We start from the raw sequence: 12,854 nt of genomic DNA, 5'->3' as shown, positions 1-12,854 counted from the left end.
CAGAGACCAGTCTATTACATGCTACAAAGCCCCCTGCCTGGCTCCATCTCTCTATCTCTCTGTCCGCAAGCTATCTGCATACATCTACATCAGACTGATGTTAATCCCACCATTAATCTGATCCTAGATCAGCAGATACCGATCCCTGTTAACACCAATTACCTCAGCAACCAGCCACACTCCTAACAAGGCCTTTGGTAGTTCTGAGGATGTGTCCCAAAGGGCACCCTATTCCCCCATAGGGCCCTGGTCAAAAGTTGTGCACTACACAGGAAATAGGGCGCCATTAGGGATGCAGGCTGAAGCCTTGAAAAATAAGGTTTGGGTGTTTTGCGTGACAGCCCCCCAGATATGTTTGCTGAGCGAGCCAAGAAGAAAGCCAGCCAGCCTGATGGTATCTACAATATATCGTCTTCTAGTCCAGATAATGTGCTCCTAGGTGATTTGCAAAAACACTGGCAGCAGGATATACTTTTGTGCAGATATTTCTCTATCAATTTGAGTGTGGATTAAATAATTGCTGTTGGACATCATCTTTAATCTTCCCACTGGCAGGAGATAAATAACACATTTCACATAGAACCACCTACAGTAGCTTTAAAAATCAATTCCTGCAGATAGATTGTAAATTCATGGTCGGAATGCGTAATCAAATAAAATGTCAAGACACATTGTTGGCCCGGTGTAATCAGAACATCTAACAACTACCGGCAAATCACAAACTGACTTCTTGTTTCTATTTCATCAACCAAGCAGTAGGGTACCTGAAGGAGCCGGGCATAAAACACCCTCTCCACTCTGACATGCAACCAGGTTAGGTCCTCTGTGATAAGTAATGCACACAACCAGACATGGCTGGAATCTGCATGGACATACTGTATTAAGCAATGCTGATCGAGACAGAGAAACCCATTGTGGTGGGAATAGATGAAGAGAACAAGAGAGGAAGAAAGATAGAGGGTGTGTATAGGTGTGTGTGTGTGTGTGTGTGTGTGTGTGTGTGTGTGTGTGTGTGTGTGTGTGTGTGTGTGTGTGTGTGTGTGTGTGTGTGTGTGTGTGTGTGTGTGTGTGTGTGTGTGAGTGGAAGATAGAAAGACAAAGAAAATGATTGAGAGGGAGCGACAGAGAGATTGAGGTGTATCCTACCTTCCAGGACGGTGAGTTTGGCGCTGGTGTTGATCTCTCCCACACTGTTGGTGGCAGTACACTCATAGATGGCCTCGTCCCTGTGGGTCCGCAGGGGCTGGATACGCAGGACGGACCCTGAACCGTCATCAAACTCTATCACCTGAACACAAGGGTGGGTAGAGGAGAGAAAAAGCAATGAGACCCATCGCCATGTAACTAATATTCAAAACGGATTTAAACAGTCATCTTAACAAGGCATCCCTTTGATCGCTATTTCATCAATACGTACAGCAACATCAGAGCCCTGGTGAGTACCAGCCCATTGAGCCCAGTGAATACTCCTGGTTTGATCATTGGCAGGGGGACTAATACAGGGCTAAGATATCTGCTACTTTCTATTTAGCTAGGAGGAAGTGGGTATATAATAAGAGTCTGCCTTAGCAGATCAGAAGACACAAACCTGACTAAACTCAAACTCCATCAGTACTATTAATAAACCATCTCAAATAGAGACTACATCTTATCTAATCTCAACTGCAAAGGACCGCCCGGCATTGCATGACCTTGCTGTGGTCCTACAGGGAGTGAAGAGGAGTAAGTACGTCTGATCTGATACAATCACCCAAATTAGAGAGAAGTTTATTAAATTAAATGAGTGAACAGCAGGCATTTCAGCAAGGCCTTTCAGGAAGCCAGCCTTTAAGGGTTAAAGAATCAGAGGTCAGAGGTCAGGGGAGAGGGTCTCCAAAAATTCCTTATGCTGCAGTGGAAAGTGGCAGACCAAAATATCCACATGACAGGAAGAGAACATTCCTGAACATTCAGTGGAGCACACTTAGGTTCAAACAGTATCTGAAATATTTCAATTACTTTGAGCGTTCACTTGAGCCTGCCTAGCATGCCAAATAGGCTAGGTTTTCACTGAAGGGGGCTATTCTTCCCTTGGTCCAATTGTGGTCCATGCAAGCTCAATCAAGCAATGTGAAAGATTTTGAATAATATTTGAACTAGAGTTGCACATGTTGGGGAATATTCAGAGGTGGAAACTTTCCCTGGGAATTAACGGGAATATATGGGAATTAACGGAAATATATGCAAATTAATATTAAAACCATTTAAATGTAGATGTTTTTTGCATTGGATATATATTACCATATCATATGGAGACAGAGACATAAACATTTTACCTCATCATAATTAGACATAATTACAAATGATTAAATCCTTCCAATAAAATAAAAAAAACAACTGATTTACAAATGTAACTTTAATGAAATGAGTTGACTCTTCACATGGGATGATTTTACTGAACAACAAAAGAAAGGGAATATTGAATGATCCCCAACTATCCACCGCATCTCCCAAGAACGCTTTCAATATACATCTGTAAAATGTTAGTCTAGAAACTAAATCTTTGGTTGACTTCCTCTCAGGCCTCCATGTCTTCTCCCTGGACCTCCTCAATGTCCACCTCTTGGACATCAGACTCTGAGGCCTCATCTTTACTGTCACTTTCCAACCTTGTTGAGGATGGCTTGTTGTCAGGCATGATGACAACACCACCCCAACAGGTGTTGCTGGGCAGCTTCAATGTGGTGCTCTTATTCTTCTCACTTTGCTAGGTGAGGTAGATTGCTGCTATAACTTGATGACTCTTCACATACCAAACCATTTCCTTGGCTCTCTTGTAGAGTGTATCCATTGTTTTCAGTGCCATGATGTCCTTGGGGAGCAGATTCAATGCATGAGCAGCACAGCCAATGGGTGTGAAGTGAGGATAGGACTCCTCCTCTTTAGACCAAGCAGCCTTCATGTTCGCAGCATTGTCTGTCACCAGTGCAAATACCTTCTGTGGTCCAAGGTCATTGATGACTGCCTTCAGCTCATCTGCAATGTAGAGAATGGTGTGTCTGTTGTCCTTTGTGTATGTGCTCTTATAGAATACTGGTTGAGGGGTGGAAATTATGTAGTTATTCATTCCTTGCCCACGAACATTCGACCACCCACCAGAGATGATTGCAGTACAGTCTACTTTCTCTATGATTTGCTTGACCTTCACTTGAACTCTGTTGAACTCTGCATCCAGAAAATGAGTAGATAAAGTATGTCTGGTTGGAGGGGTGTATGCTGGATGAAGAACATTCATAAATCTCTTCCAATACACATTGCCTGTGAGCATCAGAGGTGAACCAGTTGCATACACAGCTCAAGCAAGACATTCATCAGCATTTCTCTGACTACGTTCCTCCATTGAGTCAAAAACACCTCTGATTCCAGGAGGACCATGAGCTGTTGCTATCGATAAGGTGTCTAATTTATCATTTTCACCTCGAATAGAAGTAGAGGGACTTTTGTCACAGGTTGCTTGTTGTGAGCACGGAGGGAACTTTATGCCCTTGACCAGATGATTATGCATCTTTGTTGCATTCTTCACTTATGATTTGGCACAGTATTTGCGAATGTACACAGCTTTTCCTTCTACATTAGCTGCAGTGAAATGTCTCCACACATCAGATAGTGCTCGTTGCATTTTCCTGTAAAGATTAGAAAAAAATTAGTAAAAAAAAAACAAATACAATTCCATGTACAGATAAATAGTTAAGCAGTTAGATTAAACAACTTCTTCGTAAGATAAATGTTTTAAAATGAAACATGTATGGAAACAGGTGAATTAACACTCTTCCATTAGCAGGCTCAAGCAAGCTAAAACTCACATGGTAGCAAAAACTAACGATCAGAAAGTGTTAACAAGTTAGAAATGATTTAAACACACTTTCCTGTAGGCTACTACTTACTAGTTAACAAAAAATAATGTATGTCATATAAAATATATTCACCCCACCCAGTATTGTAATCAAAACTTACCAGAAAGCATGTAGTCCTTGGCTCAGACAGTGTAGTAGTGTGGGCTCAGTAGCATGTCATTAGTGTGCATTAGTGAGCTTGAGAATCAGCTGAACATGTGATGAAAGAATGCACTGTGCATGCAGAGGGTTGCAAATCCATTGAATTGGGGAGAGTTTAACCAACATATGCCACAAGACCTGGAATTGCCTTATGTGTATACCACAAAAAACTGTTATAAGCTAACGTTTTTGATGAATTCATGCAAAATTCCCAAAATTCCAGGGCTTATCTTCCCATGGAAAAATTCCAGAAATTTTACTGGAAAGTTTCCGACCCTTTGCAACCATAATTTTAACCCAGGTCTGAAGTGAAGTCCTCTCCTCTCTCCCCCTGGGCCCACTGCTCTCCCACACCTCCACACCGACTGCACACAGAGCAGGGCTCAGTTTGAGGAGTGCCGTGCAGACAGATGGAAGATACTTCCTATTAATCACGTCAGTGTGAGCTGAGTGTCTGCATCTGTGGAAGGACCCATGTTGAGACCGCTTCACTTGAAACCATTTCTACTAGCTGGCAGCTAATGGGCCTCCCTGCTGCTACTGCTTTCAGCGTATGTCTGCCTGCCTGTCTGTCTGTATGCCTGCCTACCTGGCCTGTCTGTCTATCCATGTCTCTGTCTGTCTGTCTTGTCTGAGCAGGGTGGCATACATCCGCATTGCTTCAGATGCTGGAAGAAAAGGCAGACAGAGTGAGAGGAGGTGGTCACTGAACTGACACAGACAAACAGACTATGTGGTTGAGTGGTGCTTTGAAACAAGGATGTGGGCACGCCCACAGAATAAGAATGAATCTATTCATGTCATTTGGAAAGGACTACTATGTCTGCCTGGGCTTCCTACAATGTTTCTTACCATTTCTGCACCGGAATGCTCATCCATTCTCATTTATGGTTGAGAATTATGTAACTATGTATCTAAAATCTGGTGCAATATCGTTATTGTCAAATAAAACAATTAAATACAATAGAAAAGTAGACCATGTACCTCAAAGCGCTGAGAACTGACTTTCTTGCCCTTCTTCATCCAGGTGATGCGTGGCTTGGGATCGCCCACCGCCTGGCAAACGAAGGATGCCACTCCTCCCGAAATACCTGTCTGGTCATCTGGAGATTTGATGAAATTGGGCATGCCTGGGAGAGAGAGAGAGAGAGGATAACTAATGTACATCAATCAAATTGACCCCAAATTGCAAATAGCAGCACAATGGGAAAAAAATCCCTCAGAGCGCAGATAATCAATTGCAGTATGGTTCTAGAAACATAAAGCCGTCCACTTTCATACACTATAAATACAAAAGTATGTGGACTACCCTTCAAATTAGTAGATTCTGCTATTTCAGCCAAATTGAGCACACAGCCATCTCCATAGACAAACATTGGCATCAGAATGGCCTTATGAATGTGGCACCGTCATAGGATGCGACCTTTCCAATAAGTCAGTTTGTCAACTGTCTGCCCTGCTAGAGCTGCCCCGGTCAACTGTAAGTGATGTTATTGTGAGAAAATGTCTACGAGCAACAACGGCTTAGCCGCAAAGTGATAGGCCACACAAGCTCACAGAACAGGACCGCGAGGGCTGAAGCGTGTAGCACGTAAATATCGTCTGTCCTCAGTTACAACACTCAATACTGAGTTACAAACTGCCTCTGAAAGCAATGTCAGCACAATAACTGTTTGTTGGGACAATGGGTTTCCATGGCCAATCAGCCGCAAACAAGCCTAAGATTACCATGCGCAATGCCAAGCATCGGCTGGAGGGGTGTAAACCTCGCCTCCAGACGGATTCTGGAGCAGTGGAAACTCTGGAGTGATGAATCACACTTCACCACCTGGCAGTCCGACAGACATATCTGGGTTTGGTGGATATCAGGAGAACAATACCTGCCTGAATGCATATAGTGCCAAATGTAATGTTTGGTGGAGGAGGAAAAATGGTCTGGTCTGGGGCTGTTTTTCATCGTTCGGGCTAGGCCCCTTAGTTCCAGTGAAGGGAAATCTTAACTTTACAGCATACAATGACATTCTAGACAATTATGTGCTTCCAACTTTGTGGGGAAGGCCGGTTCCTGTTTCGCATGACATTGCCCAATGCACAAAGTGAGGTCCATACAGAAATGGTTTGTCAAGATTGGTGTGGAAGAACTTGACTGGCCTGCACAGAGCCCTGACCACAACCCCATCAAACACCTTTGGGATGAACACTGACCCCGAGCCAGGCCTAATCGCCCAGCATCAGTGCCCGACCTTACTAATGCTCTTGCGGCTGAATTGAAGCAAGTCCCAGCAGCAATGTTCCAACATCTAGTGGAAAGCCTTCCCAGAAGAGTGGAGGTTGTTATAGCAGCGAAGGGGGAACCAACTCCATATTAATACCCATGATTGTGGAATGAGATGTTCGACAAGCAGGAGTCCACATACTTTTGCTCACGTAGTGTATCAATCAAAATCATTTCACAAATGCAAAATACACACTTACTGTACACTGTTTTCACCAGTTTAACACAGTTGCAGCCGACAGTATTTATTTAGTGACAATACGTTTGTGGCGTCCGTCCGTCTTCCGTTTACACACAGGTGTTCGGAGACGCAGATAGCTGATTAGCACAGCAATGCCTCTGTTTTCTGTCTGTTTTCTGTAAACAAGCGCTGTAACATCGCTGATATGAAAGATACTTATATTTCCAAAACAAACCGCATCGCTTGTGGTACTAACGTTAAGAACGAGCATCGTGGCTCTTAGCAAAACTCCAAAAGATACTATCGTCAATAGGCGTCATTTAGCATCTATGAGTGGGTTAGGTAGCATTGTGAAACAAAGTAGCAGGATCATTGGTATAAACCTGTATCAGACACGAGTCATACTCAAGGCGCAATCTATTCTGAGGAACTCCCAGCATCCCTTGTTTGATTAATTGACGATGCTTCCCTCCCCAGAGCGCAGATACAAGCTCCCTAAGTTTAAAACGAGCAGGTCTACACTCTCCTTCATCACAGCTGCTATCAGCTTCCTCAACAAGCTGTAGTATTATTGTGTACTGTGTACATATCGCTGTACATACTGGTTTTTGTGTATATTCATGTCAAGTGTTCATTGTGTTTAAAAATATATATTTGGTGCAAAATGTATTCCTCCTCGGGATAATAAAGACTCTACTCTCCTCTGCTCTATTCTGCTCTACTCTGCTCTGTTCTGCTACTCCCTAGAAGGACAAAACCTAAGGAGGAATCAGAGAAGAGGCTGATCCTCTGCTGACTGTACCAAGTAAACGTTAGGACCATCAAGGCCAGACAGAGAGACAGAGAAAGACAACAATAACACAGGAGTAGGCAGCTCTGGGCAGGTTCCAGGGCTTTCACACTTCCCTACCAGTTAATGTTCAGGCAGTAACAATGTGTGTTTTAAAAACACAGATACCAAACTGCCTGCAGCCAAATCAAGTCAAAAAAGCCTGCGAACCAAAACCGTCCAGTGCTGTATTGTCCTTCCTGTCATGTGTTTGGTTGTTGCTGTACTTGACATACCACTTCCAGTGCCTGTAAGTTTCTCTCATTAATAAGGATATGAAACTAGCAAATCAAATCAAACTTTATTTGTCACATGCGCCGAATAGAAGAAGTGTAGACCTTACCGTGAAATACTTACTTACAAGCCCTTAACCAACAGTGAAGTTCAAGAAGAGTTAAGAAAATATTTACTAAATAAACTAAAGTAAAACATAAAAAATAATAAAAGTAACACAATAAAATAACAATCACGAGGCTATATACAGGAGGTACCGGTACCGAGTCAGTGTGCGGGGGTACAGGTTAGAGGTCATTTGTACATATAGGTAGGGGTGAAGTAACTATGCATAGATAAGAATCTACATCTTAAATATGCTTCTCTATCACGCCTGAATAAATGTGGAATTAACCCAAACCCTGGAATTAACCCAAACCCTGGAATTAACCCAAACCCTAGGCTTGACCAAGTCTCTCTGCCTCCCAAAAGGCTCCCTATTCCCTATATGGTACACTACTAAAGTAGTGCACTAAATAGGGAAAATAATGTAATTTAGGATGCAGTCTGTGTCTCATATCTCAGAGGAGGGGGTATCAAACGGAACACAATTAACTGTCTGGGATGACACACCATCATATTAAAGCTCCATGGCAACAAACATTAGAGGGATAATGATGAGACAGAGATGTAATTAAATATTCCACTGAACTCGTCAGAGCACCACCGCTGCAGGCTAACACATGCACACACACACCAGGCTATCACAAATATATGCCGACAAAACATACAGTATTCTGCCTGGGTTCTCTAGCTACGTCTCTCTCTCTCTCTCTCTCTCTCTCTCTCTCTCTCTCTCTCTCTCTCTCTCTCTCTCTCTCTCTCTCTCTCTCTCTCTCTCTCTCTCTCTCTCTCTCTCTCTCTCTCTCTCTGTGTACGTGTGTGCATGTGTACATGTGTATCTCAGTTCCTGGCAGTAGATGCATTATGCAGAGCTATGCCTGCCCTTGGGGAATCAGGCCTGTTTTCAGAGAGCAGGGGGATGTGTATGTCAGTGTCTCTGTGTTAGGGTGCAGTTACAGGCCGCATCCCAAATGGAATCCTATTCCCTCAAAATTGTGCACTTATTAGGGTCCATAGGGCTCTCATCAAAGGCAGTGCATTATTTAGGGAATATGGTGACACTTGGTACAGCCACAGTATCTGTAGGGGAAGGAAGGGTTAATAAAACGTGATGTGTGGGCGCTAGATGTAGGGGGTAGTGAGTACGATTGAATATTTTCCCGGTATTTTACAAATGTTCCATCCCGAGAATAAATCACTTTTCTCCCAGGTAACCCGGCAGTGTCATTCAAAAGCATTATAAAGCATATAAATATGTCTGGATTTGGTTGGAACTTTGATCAGCATGAACATTCTACCCTGATGCTACCTGATCCTGACGGGCCATATATTAAATCAGTTTTTTGAGCCCTACATTAACAACATTTAATGAGCCCAAGCCCAAAAAAATTCCAAAATGATTTTGCGTTTATCCAATACATATAGCATATAGGCTACTGCACATTAAGCACAACAGAAAAACATAAAGCCCATAGATGTAGCTGGCTATATTCTCTCTTGGGTAGCTGCAGTAGGCTAATCTTGTGAACTGTATAACTGTACCGTATTGTATTATACTGTATTATATGGGCTGGAATTACACACATCGTTCAAACCATGATAAAGCAGAAGAGAACATGTGATTCTGGAGCAGCACATGCGGACTATAAAGTTACAATTATAGGCTAGTGAATTTAATTTCCATTTTGAAATATAATAGGGCCTATTTGTATAATGAGTAGGCTGATGCATAGGCCTATATACCGTTCATAATATTTATCCTAATGTCATCAGCCTACATCCAATTCATTTCGTTGTCCTTACCTTCATCATTCTAATGACATCCTCGAATAATACAGGACTAGAATTAGATGCAGAAGGCTTTCACGAAGATTGAACAGTTATGGGTCTGAATAAATAACTGCTATAGCCTACCGCCATCTGAATGGTTATGGGTCTGAATAAATAACTGCTATAGCCTACCGCCATCTGAATGGTTATGGGTCTGAATAAATAACTGCTATAGCCTACCGCCATCTGAATGGTTATGGGTCTGAATAAATAACTGCTATAGCCTACCGCCATCTGAATGGTTATGGGTCTGAATAAATAACTGCTATAGCCTACCGCCATCTGAATGGTTATGGGTCTGAATAAATAACTGCTATAGCCTACCGCCATCTGAATGGTTATGGGTCTGAATAAATAACTGCTATAGCCTACCGCCATCTGAATGGTTATGGGTCTGAATAAATAACTGCTATAGCCTACCGCCATCTGAATGGTTATGGGTCTGAATAAATAACTGCTATAGCCTACCGCCATCTGAATGGTTATGGGTCTGAATAAATAACTGCTATAGCCTACCGCCATCTGAATGGTTATGGGTCTGAATAAATAACTGCTATAGCCTACCGCCATCTGAATGGTTATGGGTCTGAATAAATAACTGCTATAGCCTACCGCCATCTGAATGGTTATGGGTCTGAATAAATAACTGCTATAGCCTACCGCCATCTGAATGGTTATGGGTCTGAATAAATAACTGCTATAGCCTACCGCCATCTGAATGGTTATGGGTCTGAATAAATAACTGCTATAGCCTACCGCCATCTGAATGGTTATGGGTCTGAATAAATAACTGCTATAGCCTACCGCCATCTGAATGGTTATGGGTCTGAATAAATAACTGCTATCAAACTATCCTTGAGTTCTATTATTGGCTGCTGTATTTAACATTCAGCAAAAAAGAGCTTGCATCCATCTTCAAATAGTCTATTGGTATAAGAAATGTTAAAAAATGATGTCCAGTTCACCCTCTGAATGGCACATGCACAACCCATGTCTCCCTTCATGTACACTGATTGACTTGGATTTAACAAGTAACATCAATAAGGGATCATGGCTTCACCTGAGCAGGTGTTCCTAATGTTTTGTACACTCAGTGTCCATTTTAACAGACACTCTCATCCAGTGAAACAATTAGGGTTACATGCCTTGCTCAAGGGCACGTCAACATAATTTTCACCTGGTCAGCTCAGGGATTTGAACAAGCAACCTTTCGGTTATTGGCCGAACACACATAACCACTGAGCTCCCTGCCTAGACCAATGGAGGTGCCTTCTGTTTGACAGTCTACTAGGGAACTGAGTTTCCCCCTGCATGAACCCAGGCTTAAAGAAACAAGAACACAGCCCAGTCTCTAAGGGACAGGATAGTTAGATACCACTGTCTGTCTGTCTGTCTATCTGTCTGTCTGTCTGCCAGCTACCTCTACTCCTATATTTGTCCTCAAATAAATTAATCTGCAGCCCACCGGAATGTTGAATCAATATTCTGCTACTGGCACAATGTCACAACAACAAGAACTTCAAAATGGCCATCTAGGAAGGTCTCTATTGGGTAGTACATAAGAGGGAGAAGGAAGGTGATGTGACCGGGGATGGGAGGGGCCAAAATTCAGGAGGACAAGGTTGCCCTTTAAAACACAATTTTAGAGGAAAAGAAGATAGAGCTAGCAAGAGTAAAGAGAGAAAGATATTTAGAGGAATAGAGACTTTGTTTTATTTTAAAATACCTTGATTGGCCCAATAGTTCATCATTAAAACCACAAACTTTACTTCATCTTAACGAACGTAAAAAGTTAGAACCAAGCCCCCCTCCTCGTCCATTGTGTATAGAAGCCCCCGATGCCCCACAACCCCACAGACGGTGAACCAGCACCCCATATACATGCTCCAGTGGGAACCGAGGAAGAGAGAAAGAGAGCGAGAGAAGACAGAAAGAGAGAGAGTCCGAGGGGGCAGAGGTGACTTAGGTTTTCAATCTGAGGCACACGGTGGGGGATCAAGGATGAGAGGTTGAGAGGATGTTGAGTTCGCACCAATTACTTCGCTATTTATTTTCCATGATCACAATGGCCTGACCCCTGGGCCATGACATTCTAAATGTAAAATCTGCTCTGTGCTCGGCTCTTTCTCTCCTTCAGCACCACGCTTACATGACTGACAGCTGTGTATGTTCTCTCCATCACATTCATACAGTACATGACCCTGTGACTACGCTGAATTTCTTCTTTTTTTTAAATAGAGAGAAAGAAAGAGAGCGGTGAGAGAGACAAAGAGAGAGGAGGGAGAAGAACATTTGACCTCCTACACATACATTATTCAAGAACGGGCCTCTTCAATTTAAGGGAGAGAAAAAAACTGTGTGAATATTGAAGGTAAAAAATAGGCCATAAGGAAAAAGTTGAACAACACGTTATTATGTGTTCAGATCCTTGTAAGGGATTTGAATGCTGCCCACAAATGTTGAGGGAAAGTGGGCCGCTGTCTCCAAAGTAATAAATACTTAATCGGATGATCATCATTTAATCATAATATATTCAATTTGAGCTTAAATGCGATTCACCTTATCAGTAAAAGGCGACTAATTGATCCTGTATTTCTGGGGAGAATCTCACTGGGTTCAGTTCATGTCTGTAGTGTAGCAGTATCAGAATTGATAGTTAGGCTGTTCTGTTGGTGCAAGGCACCAGGCATAGTACCACATGTTATGTCTGTTAAAATGGCTTTCAGATGATTTGGGGTCAATTCCATGTACTAGAATACAATTGAACTCACTCTCTACATTTGAACTGCTAGCTACACACCAACATGTTACACAGTACAGTGGCACCATAAATAATAATCCCTTCATCAGAATATATAATGAGACAGATGGAAAAGTCGAGAGATTAGTTGGATCTCTAACACATCAACAAGGACAAAACGGAATGAATCAACATAAAAGCTGGCCACATGCCTCCCTGCCTAAAACATACACTGCTGTCGGAGGACCGTTTAGGGTTGGTATGGGCAGAGTTGCGCACTTGTTGTTCCAGAGGATGCCCAGTCAATGACCTTTAACCCTGAACCCATGCGGGTGTACTATAAACAGACAGTACAGTAGCCCAGGCTGCATCATTTCAAGGTTCTGTGTGGCTCAGTTGGTAAGAGCATGGCACTAGCAACGCCAAGGTAGTGGGTTCAATTCTTGTAGGGCTCACAGACACATTTATATTATTGTTCTAACAGTCTACTCAGGGGTAGACAACCCTGGAGTGCCCAAGACATTTCACATTCTTTTAACTGACCTGTGTTGAATTTAGCCAATCACTGAACTGATCAATTAGCTAAGCAGCTCAGTGTGGTAATTAGTTGGAACAAAATCCTGAAGTAC

General features: G+C 42.6%; 1 protein-coding gene across 15 annotated transcripts in view; it reads right to left on the bottom strand.

The window, feature by feature from the left end:
- Positions 1-12,854, bottom strand: part of LOC110524627 (receptor-type tyrosine-protein phosphatase F) — a 385,125-nt gene that overhangs the window by 203,184 nt on the left and 169,087 nt on the right. For all 15 annotated transcript variants that reach the window (XM_090236080.1, XM_090236084.1, XM_090236090.1 and 12 more), the window contains exons 3-4: positions 5,019-5,164; positions 1,147-1,288 (exon numbers count right to left, since the gene is read on the bottom strand). In XM_090236080.1, the coding sequence (XP_090092206.1) occupies positions 1,147-1,288; positions 5,019-5,164 (288 nt within the window). The remainder of the gene's footprint in view (positions 1-1,146; positions 1,289-5,018; positions 5,165-12,854) is intronic.

The sequence above is a fragment of the Oncorhynchus mykiss genome, chromosome 5 (genome assembly GCF_057628025.1).
Source record: "Oncorhynchus mykiss isolate SJ-2025 chromosome 5, ASM5762802v1, whole genome shotgun sequence".
Taxonomy (NCBI): Eukaryota; Metazoa; Chordata; class Actinopteri; order Salmoniformes; family Salmonidae; genus Oncorhynchus; species Oncorhynchus mykiss.
Note: the sequence above shows the minus strand (reverse complement) of the source record. Positions and strands in the feature narration are given on the sequence as shown.